This window comes from Pavona decussata, unplaced genomic scaffold (assembly GCF_977016875.1).
Source record: "Pavona decussata unplaced genomic scaffold, jaPavDecu1.1 SCAFFOLD_199, whole genome shotgun sequence".
Taxonomy (NCBI): domain Eukaryota; kingdom Metazoa; phylum Cnidaria; class Anthozoa; order Scleractinia; family Agariciidae; genus Pavona; species Pavona decussata.
In genome coordinates this window covers 560,033-571,595 of record NW_028145607.1, presented here as the reverse complement: position 1 = coordinate 571,595, position 11,563 = coordinate 560,033, and the positions used below count along the sequence as shown (strand labels likewise).

At 36.9% G+C, this 11,563-nt stretch overlaps 3 protein-coding genes across 3 annotated transcripts in view; 1 reads left to right on the top strand and 2 right to left on the bottom strand.

Moving 5' to 3' along the window:
• The window catches only part of LOC146461348 (uncharacterized), a 49,094-nt gene extending 43,866 nt beyond the window's left edge, over nucleotides 1–5,228 (top strand). Inside the window, exon 6 of the mRNA XM_085086959.1 lies at nucleotides 1,520–5,228. Coding sequence (XP_084943085.1) covers nucleotides 1,520–1,887 — 368 coding nt within the window. The 3' untranslated portion in view covers nucleotides 1,888–5,228. The remainder of the gene's footprint in view (nucleotides 1–1,519) is intronic.
• The window catches only part of LOC146461344 (uncharacterized), a 227,734-nt gene that overhangs the window by 160,939 nt on the left and 55,232 nt on the right, over nucleotides 1–11,563 (bottom strand). The window lies entirely within an intron of this gene.
• The window catches only part of LOC146461337 (ras-like protein 1), a 193,430-nt gene continuing 191,496 nt past the window's right edge, over nucleotides 9,630–11,563 (bottom strand). The window contains exon 7 of the mRNA XM_085087009.1: nucleotides 9,630–10,442. Coding sequence (XP_084943135.1) covers nucleotides 10,305–10,442 — 138 coding nt within the window. The 3' untranslated portion in view covers nucleotides 9,630–10,304. The remainder of the gene's footprint in view (nucleotides 10,443–11,563) is intronic.

Sequence of the window (11,563 nt, the reverse complement as noted above, 5' to 3'; positions counted from 1 at the left end):
TGGCTTTCCAGGTTATGCTTTCCCACCACACTTACCCTGAAAGTCTGGGAAAACCCGTCTAACCCTGCTTTTCAGGTACGGTGTTTTAACCACACTCACCCTGAAAGCCTGGTAAAACCAGGCATACCAGACTCTTAACCAGACTTGAGTTCAAACCAAAAGCCTGGTAAGCCTGGTTGAACCAGACTTCACCAGGCTTACCAGTCTTTTTACCAGGCTTTTGTTGGAATCCTCAGTTACTGTGTTTTCAAAAAGTAACACAAATTTCCCTGGGACATGATGTCTCTAAGGAATAGGCCTTTTGCAACAGTTGATCATGTGACCAAAAATTGGCAAACTTGCCAATAGCTGCAGCTATATGAATTACAAAATGCAAAAAGTATATTTTTGTTAGCTATATTTTTGTTACCAATTTTCAGACCAATAACCTTTAAGGCTGAGATTTCAGGACGATTTGAATGTTGGAAAAATTGTAAGGTTTTGTATGGAAGCGAGAACGGACTACTATCCAGTCACGTTTTCCGTAGTTAATCGTACAGAAAGAAAGAGGGTGACAAACTTAGCCGGAATATGCATTTTCAGACCAACAGTTTAAAAATTGGAAAATTTACAAGGATTTGTGTGGAAAAGCACTGAAGCGTGACTGGATGGCAAGCTGGCTTTTTCTCACACAAATCCTTCTAATTTTGAACGTCCATAAACATTTCTCTTTCGAAGATATAAGCCTGCCAATTCACATGCCAGGTTTTTTTCTTTTTTACGCTCTTTTCAGTTTTGATAAAATTATTTGCTAAAAATAGGTAAATCATTGTGTTTAAGAGAAGTAGGTAACGTGATCGACTGTTGCAAAAGGCCTATTGGGGAATTTCCGTATTTCATTAATATCTAAATAACGAATACGAGGAAAGAAAGTGAAGCAGACCAACGAGTATTGTATAGACCTTTTTCATTAATGGCGGCCGATTTATTATTCTTTTCAAATATGTTAATAGGCCTTACTAACTTCGTTTACAGTAAAAATTCTACTGAATTTTGCCTATGCTAGCGAGCCTATTTAACAATTATTCCACGAGCGCGCGTTGGATATGAGATGATTGATAGCCAACAAGGCGCGTAGCGCCGAGTTGGCTATAATCATCTCATATCCAACAAGTGCATTTGGAATAGAAATATTGCTAGATCTTACTGATTTCGCTGGTCAAGAATAACCAGCAGACAATTTAATGGCCGCCATTTCTCGGCCATGGTATAATGGCTCATATACCATGGCCGCTAAGCCAATCAAATCCCTCGAATTGCATTATACAATGATTCAGTTTTTAATAATAAGGCTAATTTCCATGAAAATAAATTAATAATTTATCGGCTGCCATTTATGGAAAAGGTCTATAAGTAAAAGCAATGAATACCTAATGAGGCAGGTTCAAAGGTTTCGAATTTCTAATTTCTCAATCCTAGAAAAAGATTCTTTAACTGTCCCATTACAATTTAAGTAATTTAGTTTATTTTGTCTTTTCAGTCCAGTACATTATCTACATTTATCGTTACATCAAAGAATGGCGCAAAAATCCAAAATGGTCCCTATCTTGTTGCCTCGCCCTTTTGTTACCTTTGAATGAACTTCAGGGCGAAATTCGAGGATTGGCTGGGACTAACGTTCTTAAGCAACAACTTCAGACAGGTAGAATTGACATGCCGTCCATGAAAACCGCCATAAAAGACAGCGGCATGGTCAACTTCACCCTCGAAGAAGAGGAAGAATCAACTGAGAATCCTTCAAGGAAAGAAGACAAAGAACGGCCCGGCAACTTCGAATCCCACACTGATGTGACCGTCGTCACTATCCATACCGCTAAACCAACAAAATCATACGATACTAAAGTTTGAGCAAATGATACGCAATCAACGTTGTAACTATTTTGTTGTGGTGGTGATTGTGCTTGTTTTTTGTTTGTTCGTTATTTTTATTTTGTTTCCTTTTACTTTTATGTTCTTTTCTATTCACTTGCGCAAAAAGAAACGCAGCCTTCAGTTTTTAAATATAATTTATAGGATAGAAGAGTAAAACGTGATCAAGGCGTCACTCCACTCTGAAATAATTGTATGATTTAGGTACGTAGAAAGAGCTGGGTGTAGATTGCATTGCCAACGCTGTTACAAAAAATCTATCCGAGAGACATAGATACCTATTAACTGCTGCTGTTCTGAATTACGAGTTAGTGAGTGAAGTCCAAGTGAAATAATTTCAATAATCAATTAAGTGAATCATAATTATTTCTAACTTGTACATGATTACTGATCCATTAGTTCATGAGTAGACAAAAATTAAGCTATGATCCAACAGGGTGAATGACTTTAATAGTAACGAATCCCAATAAAAAACAAAGGGAAAAGCAAACATTAGGGGATAATAAATATACCTTCTCTGTGGCATGCTAATTAGTGAGTTATGGGATGCTACCTTCCATAAGAGTAAATCGCCTGAAAAATGGCTCATAACAAGAAAGATTTAGTACATAACATAAAAGAAAAGATTTAGTAGATAACATAAAAAGAAAAGGTTTAATAGCTAGGAAAGATTTAGTAGATAATATAAAAAGAAAAGATTTAGGAGCTACGAGATATAGTAGATAATATGAAAAGAAAAGATTTAGTAGATAACATACAATAAAAAGATTTGGTAGATTACATAAAAGAAAGGGTTTATTAGATAACATAAAAACAAAAGATTTAGTAGATAACATCAAAAGAAAAGATTTGGTAGATAACATAAAAAAAGATTTAGTAGATAACATTAAAAGAAAAGATTTGGTAGATAACATTAAAAAAAATTTAGGAGATAACATTAAAAGAAAAGATTTAGTAGATAACATAAAAAGGAAAGATTTAGTAGATAACATGAAAAGAAAAGATTTAATAGATAACATTAAAAGAAAAGATTTGGAAGATAACATTAAAAGAAAAAATTTAGTAAAAAACACTAAAAGAAAAGATTTGGTAGATAACATAAAAAGGAAAGATTTAGTAGCTAGGAAAGATTTAGTAGATAACATAAAAGAAAAGATTTAGTAGATAACATTAAAAGAAAAGATTTGGTAGATAACATTAAAAGAAACGATTTAGCAGATAATATTAAAAAAACGATTTAGTAGATAGCATTAAAAGAAAAGATTTGGCAGATAACATAAAAGAAAAGAATTTAGTAGATGAAAAAAGAAAAGTTTAGTAGCTAGGAAAGATTTAGTAGATAACATAACAAGAACAGATTTAGTAGATAGCATGAAAAGAAAAGCTTTAGTTATTAAAATAAAAAAGGAAAATATTCAGAAGATAAATTCAGTAAATTAAAAAAACCACTTAAGTTCGTTGATTCACGCAATTTATCAACTAAAGTGAATATTGATTCGTTTAGACACTGGTCAGACTGCACCCTTAATGTTGCCAGGGAAACGATACGGTGTAGAAGAGAAAATAGGGACCTCAGCAGAGACGACGACGACGCCAACGAAAGCGGAACTTAAAAATTACATTAGTGTTTTCTGAAAAAAACTCGTGATGTTGTGTAATGTGGCCGGACTATATGAGCTAACTTCGTGCGGGTGGTTTTAAAGTTGAGAAAGAGAAAATAAAATTAATCATCAAGACGTACATTCACGTTCTCCATAAAACTTTGGTCATTTTACGGTGTTATTTTGCAGAGGAAGGCAAAGAAATGTACGAAAGTGTATAATGCACGTACAGAGTTTTTCGAATTAAAACTATTGTTTTTCTGACGTTCTCATTGACGTCGTAGTCGTGGGCGTTTGTTTACCCTAAAGCAACAATATAAAATAAGGAAAGTTTTGACCTATTTCTTGATACGTACTTAGGGATTTGTAGACTGATAGAAAGAATACGATACAAAACATATTGCTGTGAGTGATTTGTAGTTAAACATTCAATGAAGTTGCTTTTTTTGTAGCGAGCCACTGTGACTACCTACAGAAACGGACGCTAAATGAGGTTCATGGCTAAGGAGTTTTTCTTAGGACACGTACAAGGGGCACAAATGCGCCAATACGTATGTTTCCTACAGAAACGGGGGGAGAACTTACCATAAGCAAAATTGCATCTTCAACTGATAGTGTTATTGGACTCATTTTGTGTCCAGTCGTTGGAATTGGATATACTAATTATGCAGTAAAATGTTTCAATCCACCAAAAGAGGCTGAACGGATTGTCCGTATTATGAATTTGCCCGTCATATAAAGGGAGAGTTTACATGTTCATTTGGCCTTACTGGGACCAAGTTAACTATCCGTATTATCCCGCCTGGCATACAGAGGTGTCCGTATTATGTGAGGTTTTCAAGGCAGAGGCTCTACTGTAGGAATTAATAAGCATTTAACAGTTCGTGAAGACCGTGTTAATAACTCGATTACTCATTAAACAGCTCAGGTTCTTATGCAATTCCAACTAACATGTCATTTGCAAACGTGGCGGAACAATTGGGTTTTTGTAATTCAGTCATTCTGATCATCTATCCGTTTATTGGCTGGATTACTTTTGAAATGCCTCCTAGAAACCCTATTTTGGCGTTTGTTCCGTTGTCAAGCATGTTTGTTGGAGCGTGTACAAAAGGCTCAATTAAGGGTTTTTAGATAACATTTGGTAATATAATTGTAGAAAATTAAAGAAGATAACGTTTGTCCAGTTACCAAGCATGCTTGCCGGAGCGTGTACAAAAGGCTCCACTAATATTTAATGCTTTTGAGATAACCTTGGGTAATACAACTGTAGAACTTAAAGAAGAAAAAGTTTGCCCAGTTACCAAACATGCTTGCCGGAGCGTATACAAAAGGCTCCATTAATGCTTTTTACATAACATTTGGTAATATAACTTTAGGAACTTAAAGAGGAAAACGTTTGCCCATTTACCATGTGCATGCTTGCTGGAGCGCATACAAAAGGCTCCATTAATGCTTTTTACATAACATTTGGTAATAAAACTGTAGAACTTAAAGAAGAAAACGTTTGTCCAGTTACCATGCATGCTTGTTGGAGCGTATACAAAAGGCTCCATTAATACTTTTTAGGTAACATTTGGTAATATAACTGAAGGAACTTAAAGAAGATAGTTTGTAAAATAAGAGAAGCCTTAAATAAAGCCGGTGAACCTGAAGCTTCAATATTCACATGAAAAGTCTTTGTGTGTAGAGACTGGTTTTGACGTCTCCTTGTCATTTCCTTCAACGCCTCAAAGATGTTCTCAAAATCAGGCGCCTAGTCTTCTTCCTGTCTCACCAATGTATAAATGTTTGCATAAGATAAGTGCATTTTATGCAATGAATGATAATATATGTATCAACGATAAGAATGCTGATTTGTTGTAACAGAGGGTATTTTTCCTAATTTTCCTTTCACCGAGGGCAAAATTACTTTCTCCTGATTGGTCGGACGGCGAAAGTAATCGCTTCTCATTGGCTGAGCACACCAGGTCTACATTTTTGCTACTAGTTCTTTGAGGTTTATTGGAGTACAACTCTTTAATTAAGCCGGATTGTTTGTACCAAAAATACATGGAAATCAAGTGCTGTAGCTAGAAAGGAAATTCGTAAAGGTTAAGTTTTTGTGTCTCTTACAAAAAACATAAAAATATTATTTGCGTCAAAGCTAAAAACTTGGATCGGATTGATATTTGTTTGGCTGAGAAACTGAAATCAGTCGACATGGCGACCAAGTGATTTCACCTCGTTACTTCTTCTTACAACGAACGATAACCGAGCATAACAGTGTCCTTTAGATGGGAGGAAGGAGCAGGTCAAATTCACTGGAAGACATTACTCCGGGAGTTCCTTCTTTGGATCCACCGTTTTCTATTTTTGTCAATCTATGTTCGTGTTATTTTCAAGGGGCAGGAAGCTTCACAACGCATGTGAATAATTAATTGATGCCTCGCCTTAATTTTTATCGTTGTTAGTTTGCTCCTGAATTAAACTTGTATTCTCTTTTAATTACATCTGTGTAATGGTAACTCTTCTCGTCAGTTTTGTTTGTTTTGTACTCTACGAAAAAAAATAATTTGTTTGTTTCGGCTTGCTTACGGTGAGTGCTTTACTGACTGTTTTACGAATTCCTTGATGGTTTTGAGAAAAATTAATTTTGCCCTCCAAGCGTAATCGCGATGATTCCTCGTAGATTAACGATTAATTTTTACTTGTAATTTTAAAGTCTGCCCAAATTGGCCCTTTCGCGCAATTTGGGAAACTTTTAAAATGCGCTTGAAAATTAATCCATAATTCTACTCGGCCTCGTGAGAATAATACTACATCTGAGTACGGAAAACCGTTTCAGTGAAACTGACATTCTAAGCTCACTTACTCGATGATCGTCTTCCTATCATCACTTCATCCTAGCCTTCCACGCAGTCGTTTTTGGGGGACTCGTATTACCTCTTCCCCACAAGGAGGTAATACGAATCCACTAAAACACGACTGCGTGTTAGGCTACACTTCACCCTTGTGATGAATTCCCTTACAAGAGCATAGTTCAATTAGGAGCAGTTTCGTGTCCCAAAAAATATTTAAAATAGTTAACTCAGTCAATGCTGCTCCTACTGAGATCTAAATAAACGACAAGAAAAAGAAAACACAGGAAAATCACTCCTTGTACGTTGCTTAGCAGTGATCTTTAAGAGCATGATTAAGCTTAATTGTTGCTTGACAATGATCTTTAAGAGCATAATTAAGCATAATTAAGAGCATAACCAATACGGGACTGTCCAGAACTCCAGCACTGTACATGCCCTAATCAGCATGCTCCACAACTGGTATAAGGATACCGACAGCAACGGTTCTAAAGTGCGCGTGGTGCTCTTCGACTTTAGGAAAGCTTTCGATCTTATCGACCACACCATTCTCATGGCTAAGCTTATGGATTATGAGCTCCCACCTTGGGTGCTGGACTGGATTGAAGATTTTCTTACTGACAGGAAGCAACGAGTAAAACTCGCCCACGATTGCTACTCGGATTGGGGTCCTGTCAGGGCTGGTGTACCGCAGGGGACCAAACTGGGGCCCTGGCTTTTCCTGGTCATGATAAACGACATCAATGTCAATGGCGTCAACCTTTGGAAGTACGTCGATGATACATCGATGGCCGAGACAGTCCACAAGGGCCAACAAAGTGGAATACAAGCTGCTGTAGACGACCTAGTTAGGCAAGCCGAAATAGATAAGTTCCAATTGAATGAGAACAAGTGTAAAGAGTTGCAGATAAGTTTCTCAAAGTCTGTAGATCCCTTCGAAGCAGTTACTATTAACAACAAACCAATAGAGGTTGTAACTAGCGTAAGACTTCTTGGTCTCAAAATTTCAAACAATCTAAAGTGGAATGCTCACATAGAGAATGTTATCAAAAAAAGGAGCCTCTAGGCTTTATCTGTTAAGGCAACTTAAGCGTGCAAAAGGAGATCCTGCGCAGCTACTTTGTTTCTATACTACGTGTATCCGGCCTGTGTCTGAATATGCTTGCCAAGTTTTCCACAATGGTCTGCCCGAGTATCTCTCTGACGAGCTACAGAAAATTCAGCGCCGTACACTTAGAATTATTTTCCCAGACTTAGGCTACCAAGAGGCTCCTAAAGAGTGCAACATTACCACCCTCCATCAACGGCGCCAATGGCTGACGGAGAGACAATTCAATGAGATTAAGGACAACAGCCTCCCCAAATTACATGGCCTTTTGCCGCCACGTAATCTTAGTACCGTAGCTTTAAGGAGAAAGCGCGCTTTTAACGTACCTATTTGCAGAACAAATAGATTTAAGAATAGTTTTATCATGCATAACGCGGCTATTTTCTAACGTTTTTATCGTATATCTGCGGCTATTTTTTATATTTTACGACGTAGTATCTTTGTTCCTTTGTTTTTTATTTTCACTTATACTGTTATTTATTTATTTATAATATTTTTTTTGTTATCTTATCGCGTATTTTAGCCTTATATATTGTACAGTCCGTAATCCAGCCTCTGGGCTGCAATGGATTTTTAATAAATCTATCTATCTATCTATCTATCTATCTATCTATCTATCTATCTATCTATCTATCTATCTATCTATCTATCTATCTATCTATCTATCTATCTATCTATCTATCTATCTATCTATCTATCTATCTAAGCTCTGTGTGTGTTATAACTGCATGAGAGCCAGGCGGTGCGAACGAAACTGCCCCGAATCAAATTGTTCAAAAATTAGTTTATCCACGAATATTTGTCCTATCAAAACAATTGAAATATATTTGTGAAGCTTGAAACATGGAAATGAGACAAGAAAGTCCACAAGGATTCCGATACTTCACTGGTTTATTCGTTTGTCTTGGTTTTCACAACGTTCGCTAAATTGGTTCCATTGCGATTGATAATGGAGCTCTGCGCGGTGAAGGCGCGCGCGCGGAGCGCCATGGCCAAGAGAAATTGGTAAACCCATCAACGCGATCCGTACGACCGTACGTCCGTACTCAGCACTACAGGAAAACAAGAGTGTGAAGCTGTGTTGTTTTAAGAAAATTTTGCACTCTATAATAAACACGTAATCGCTATGAGTCCTCGTACAATTAACGATTAATTTGCGAAAACTTTTAAAATACGCGTGAAAATTAATCGTTAATTCTACTCGGCTTCATGCAATTACATAAACATATTAGCTTTCTCACACACTGACTTGTCAAAGCTATTTTGATACAAAGCTATATTAATCTTGTTTACTTAACTAAGAGAACTGGTCATAACAAGTTTGCTCGAAGATCCACTTTGTCTGGAGTAAGGGCTATGGAACAAACCACCTATTCTGTGAACATTACCAACACAATTTTGTTGGCTTTAAAATTTGAGTTGACACAGAAATATTCAGCTAGCAAGAGTCACCATTGCTAGATAAACAAGAAAAGTGGGGTTCTAATCTCATCGTTATTTTGACTGCTAAATAGAAGAGTGGCTATGCAATGAAGATACCATCTTTTGAGGTTGAGGAAGGGGAGTGCAGGCCGAGGCCACCATCTATTTTGGGGTTTGGTCTTCCCTAATGCTGTTCTTATCTTATCCGCAATTTTAAACGTGAGTCATTCAGACTAATCATATAATTTCAACAATGCACAGCCTCTAACAACTTAATATTCAACACCAATTCCGCTAACTCGAACTATTTTTGTTTCCCTTCTGAGTTGAAGTCAGCGGGATTCTGCTGTGACTCCAAAGCTTGCTATGAGGAATTTTCATTAATCATGCTGTGTTTAAGCTCAATGTGAACGCCGCCAAAATTGTTGCCTCCAAAAAAGTCGTTGTTGACTGTGAGTATTCTTTTTTTTTTTTCCCAAGGATGGTTAAGTGGAGCGCGCGCGCAAAAAAAAAAAAAAATAGAGCATCGCCTCGTGGGAAGCAATTTTCACGCTAGCTCGCTTTACTATCCCCAAGAAAAAGCAAGGGTCTACTCGCAAATTAAATCATCGAGCTAAATTGCGTTCAAGAGCATTCAACCAACATACGCTGGTCCAGCATAATGGAGAGCAGAGTGCTAAACATTCTTACATCGAAAATGTACAGTAATGTTGGAACATTTAGCAGGGGTTTCAAACACACTAACGACAATGCTGTCAAGGAATTATTTATTTATTTCCGCAAGTCTTCTGTCGGTACATGTTATATCGAGGAAAATCGAAATAATCTACTTTGCAGTACAATGTTGACTCATAGGTAATTTTGACCCGTGTTTCTGAGGCGTAAATGAGTCTTACTCAGAATAAACCCAACCAGCAATACGTCTCCTGCTACTGATTTTCAAGTACCATTTGTTGACCAGAAAAAAAAAAAGGAGAAAAGAAAAGTCCGGCTAAAGACGAGACACTATAATTTATAAAACAAAGACTAAATTTGAAGATAGCTACTGCCCAAAAAGAACCGTAAGAAAGGCAAGTTCTGATATCGTAATGTGAAAACAAGCTGCGTAGAATGTCGGCTACTTAGACCACATACAAACTCTCCTTCCCTAAAGTTGCCCGCAGAGATGTTAACTCGCCCAAAATGTCAAAATATGCCCGTATAAAAGAAGTACCTGTCTTTAAATAAACAGATGCAATAATGCGACACTCTCAAAAGTAAATAGTGACTTGTATGTAAAATTGGAGCCATGGCATGGGCGACTTAACTCCACTAAAGAAGAATTGCCATGTAGGAGAAGTAACCGGTTACTATGTCTTGTCGGCAATGAAATATGAATAGCCTTTCCTAAATGTAAACTACAAAATGAATCCTATTTAAATGCTAATCCTAGAGTAAAAGACATTGTTCTGGTTTGGCCGGTTTGCTCCCAGGATTTCTGGGTACCGTTCTTTCTAACAACGATGGCTGAATTCGCTGGATCTGTTGCATCATCAGCAGGAATGATTGCTCGACATTCAGGCCAGTCTAAAGAAAACACAAAACAAATGTCAGAGCAGCTGAAGCGCTGAGAATACAGCTACACCAAGGCTGCTTTCAACTGAATAACACAATTAAATCAGGCATATTTCCAATTGTGAACACCTATATCAATGCTGCTTTTAAGCGTGAACACTGCCACACTCGTATAAGGCCTGCTTTCCAACTATAAACCTATATCAAGGCTGCTTTCAAGCGGGACACAGCTTCATCTCATTGTTTTCAAGTGAGAACACAACTATAAGAAGGCCGCTTTCAGTTGTGAAGAGAACACAGCTATATCAGTGCTGTTTTCAAGTGTAAACACAAATATAAACTATCAGGTGTACATGTATTTCCAGAGCAGGGTTTATTCTAAAGGATTGCATTGCCGGGCAACCGTAAATAAAAACAAACAGGCACATACAATTTGCAGAAGTGTGTCAAACGTGGCGCTCAAATTTCACCAAAATTTCAACTAAGAGTCTTACAGACTAAATGCATCGTATCTTTGGGAGCAAGGGTAATGTTTTGAAATGGTTTTTTACCACACTTAAAAAACGCCACATTACAAATTTCATCTGGTATCAAAGCAACCTATAAAAGTGGGGTTGGGTATATTCGTTACAAGTTACATTGTATGTGCTGATCACTGGGTATATAGATGTTAACGATACTGTTATAAAGTCTGAAAACTTGCATGGATTTAACATAGAAGAGGTCCGTTTCTCATGAGCATTTTTCAGATCCGTTTCTACCAACTAGTGATCGCTACTTGTGTTTACTGTCCCATTGTGATTAGAGTTTCAATGTTTGTTAGATGATAAAAATTGTCAGTAATGGAAAAATATTTACGACGCAATTTTTTGGGCTAAAATAGTTAAAGGAATTTTATTTGGTGTTGATAACACCTTGTTTACCTTACTTTGATGAGTTTTTACCCATCTTGACCTTTAACCAATCCTTTCCAGGAAATAACTATTGCTCCTATTTTTAATAAATTTTAGTTTATATTCTTGGGTTCTTCTACCACATTAATGGCAGTTGATGTTACCTTGAAAAATGAAGATATCCGAATAACGATATCTGTACTTTTAAGATGTTTGAAAGTAAATACTACGATTTTACAG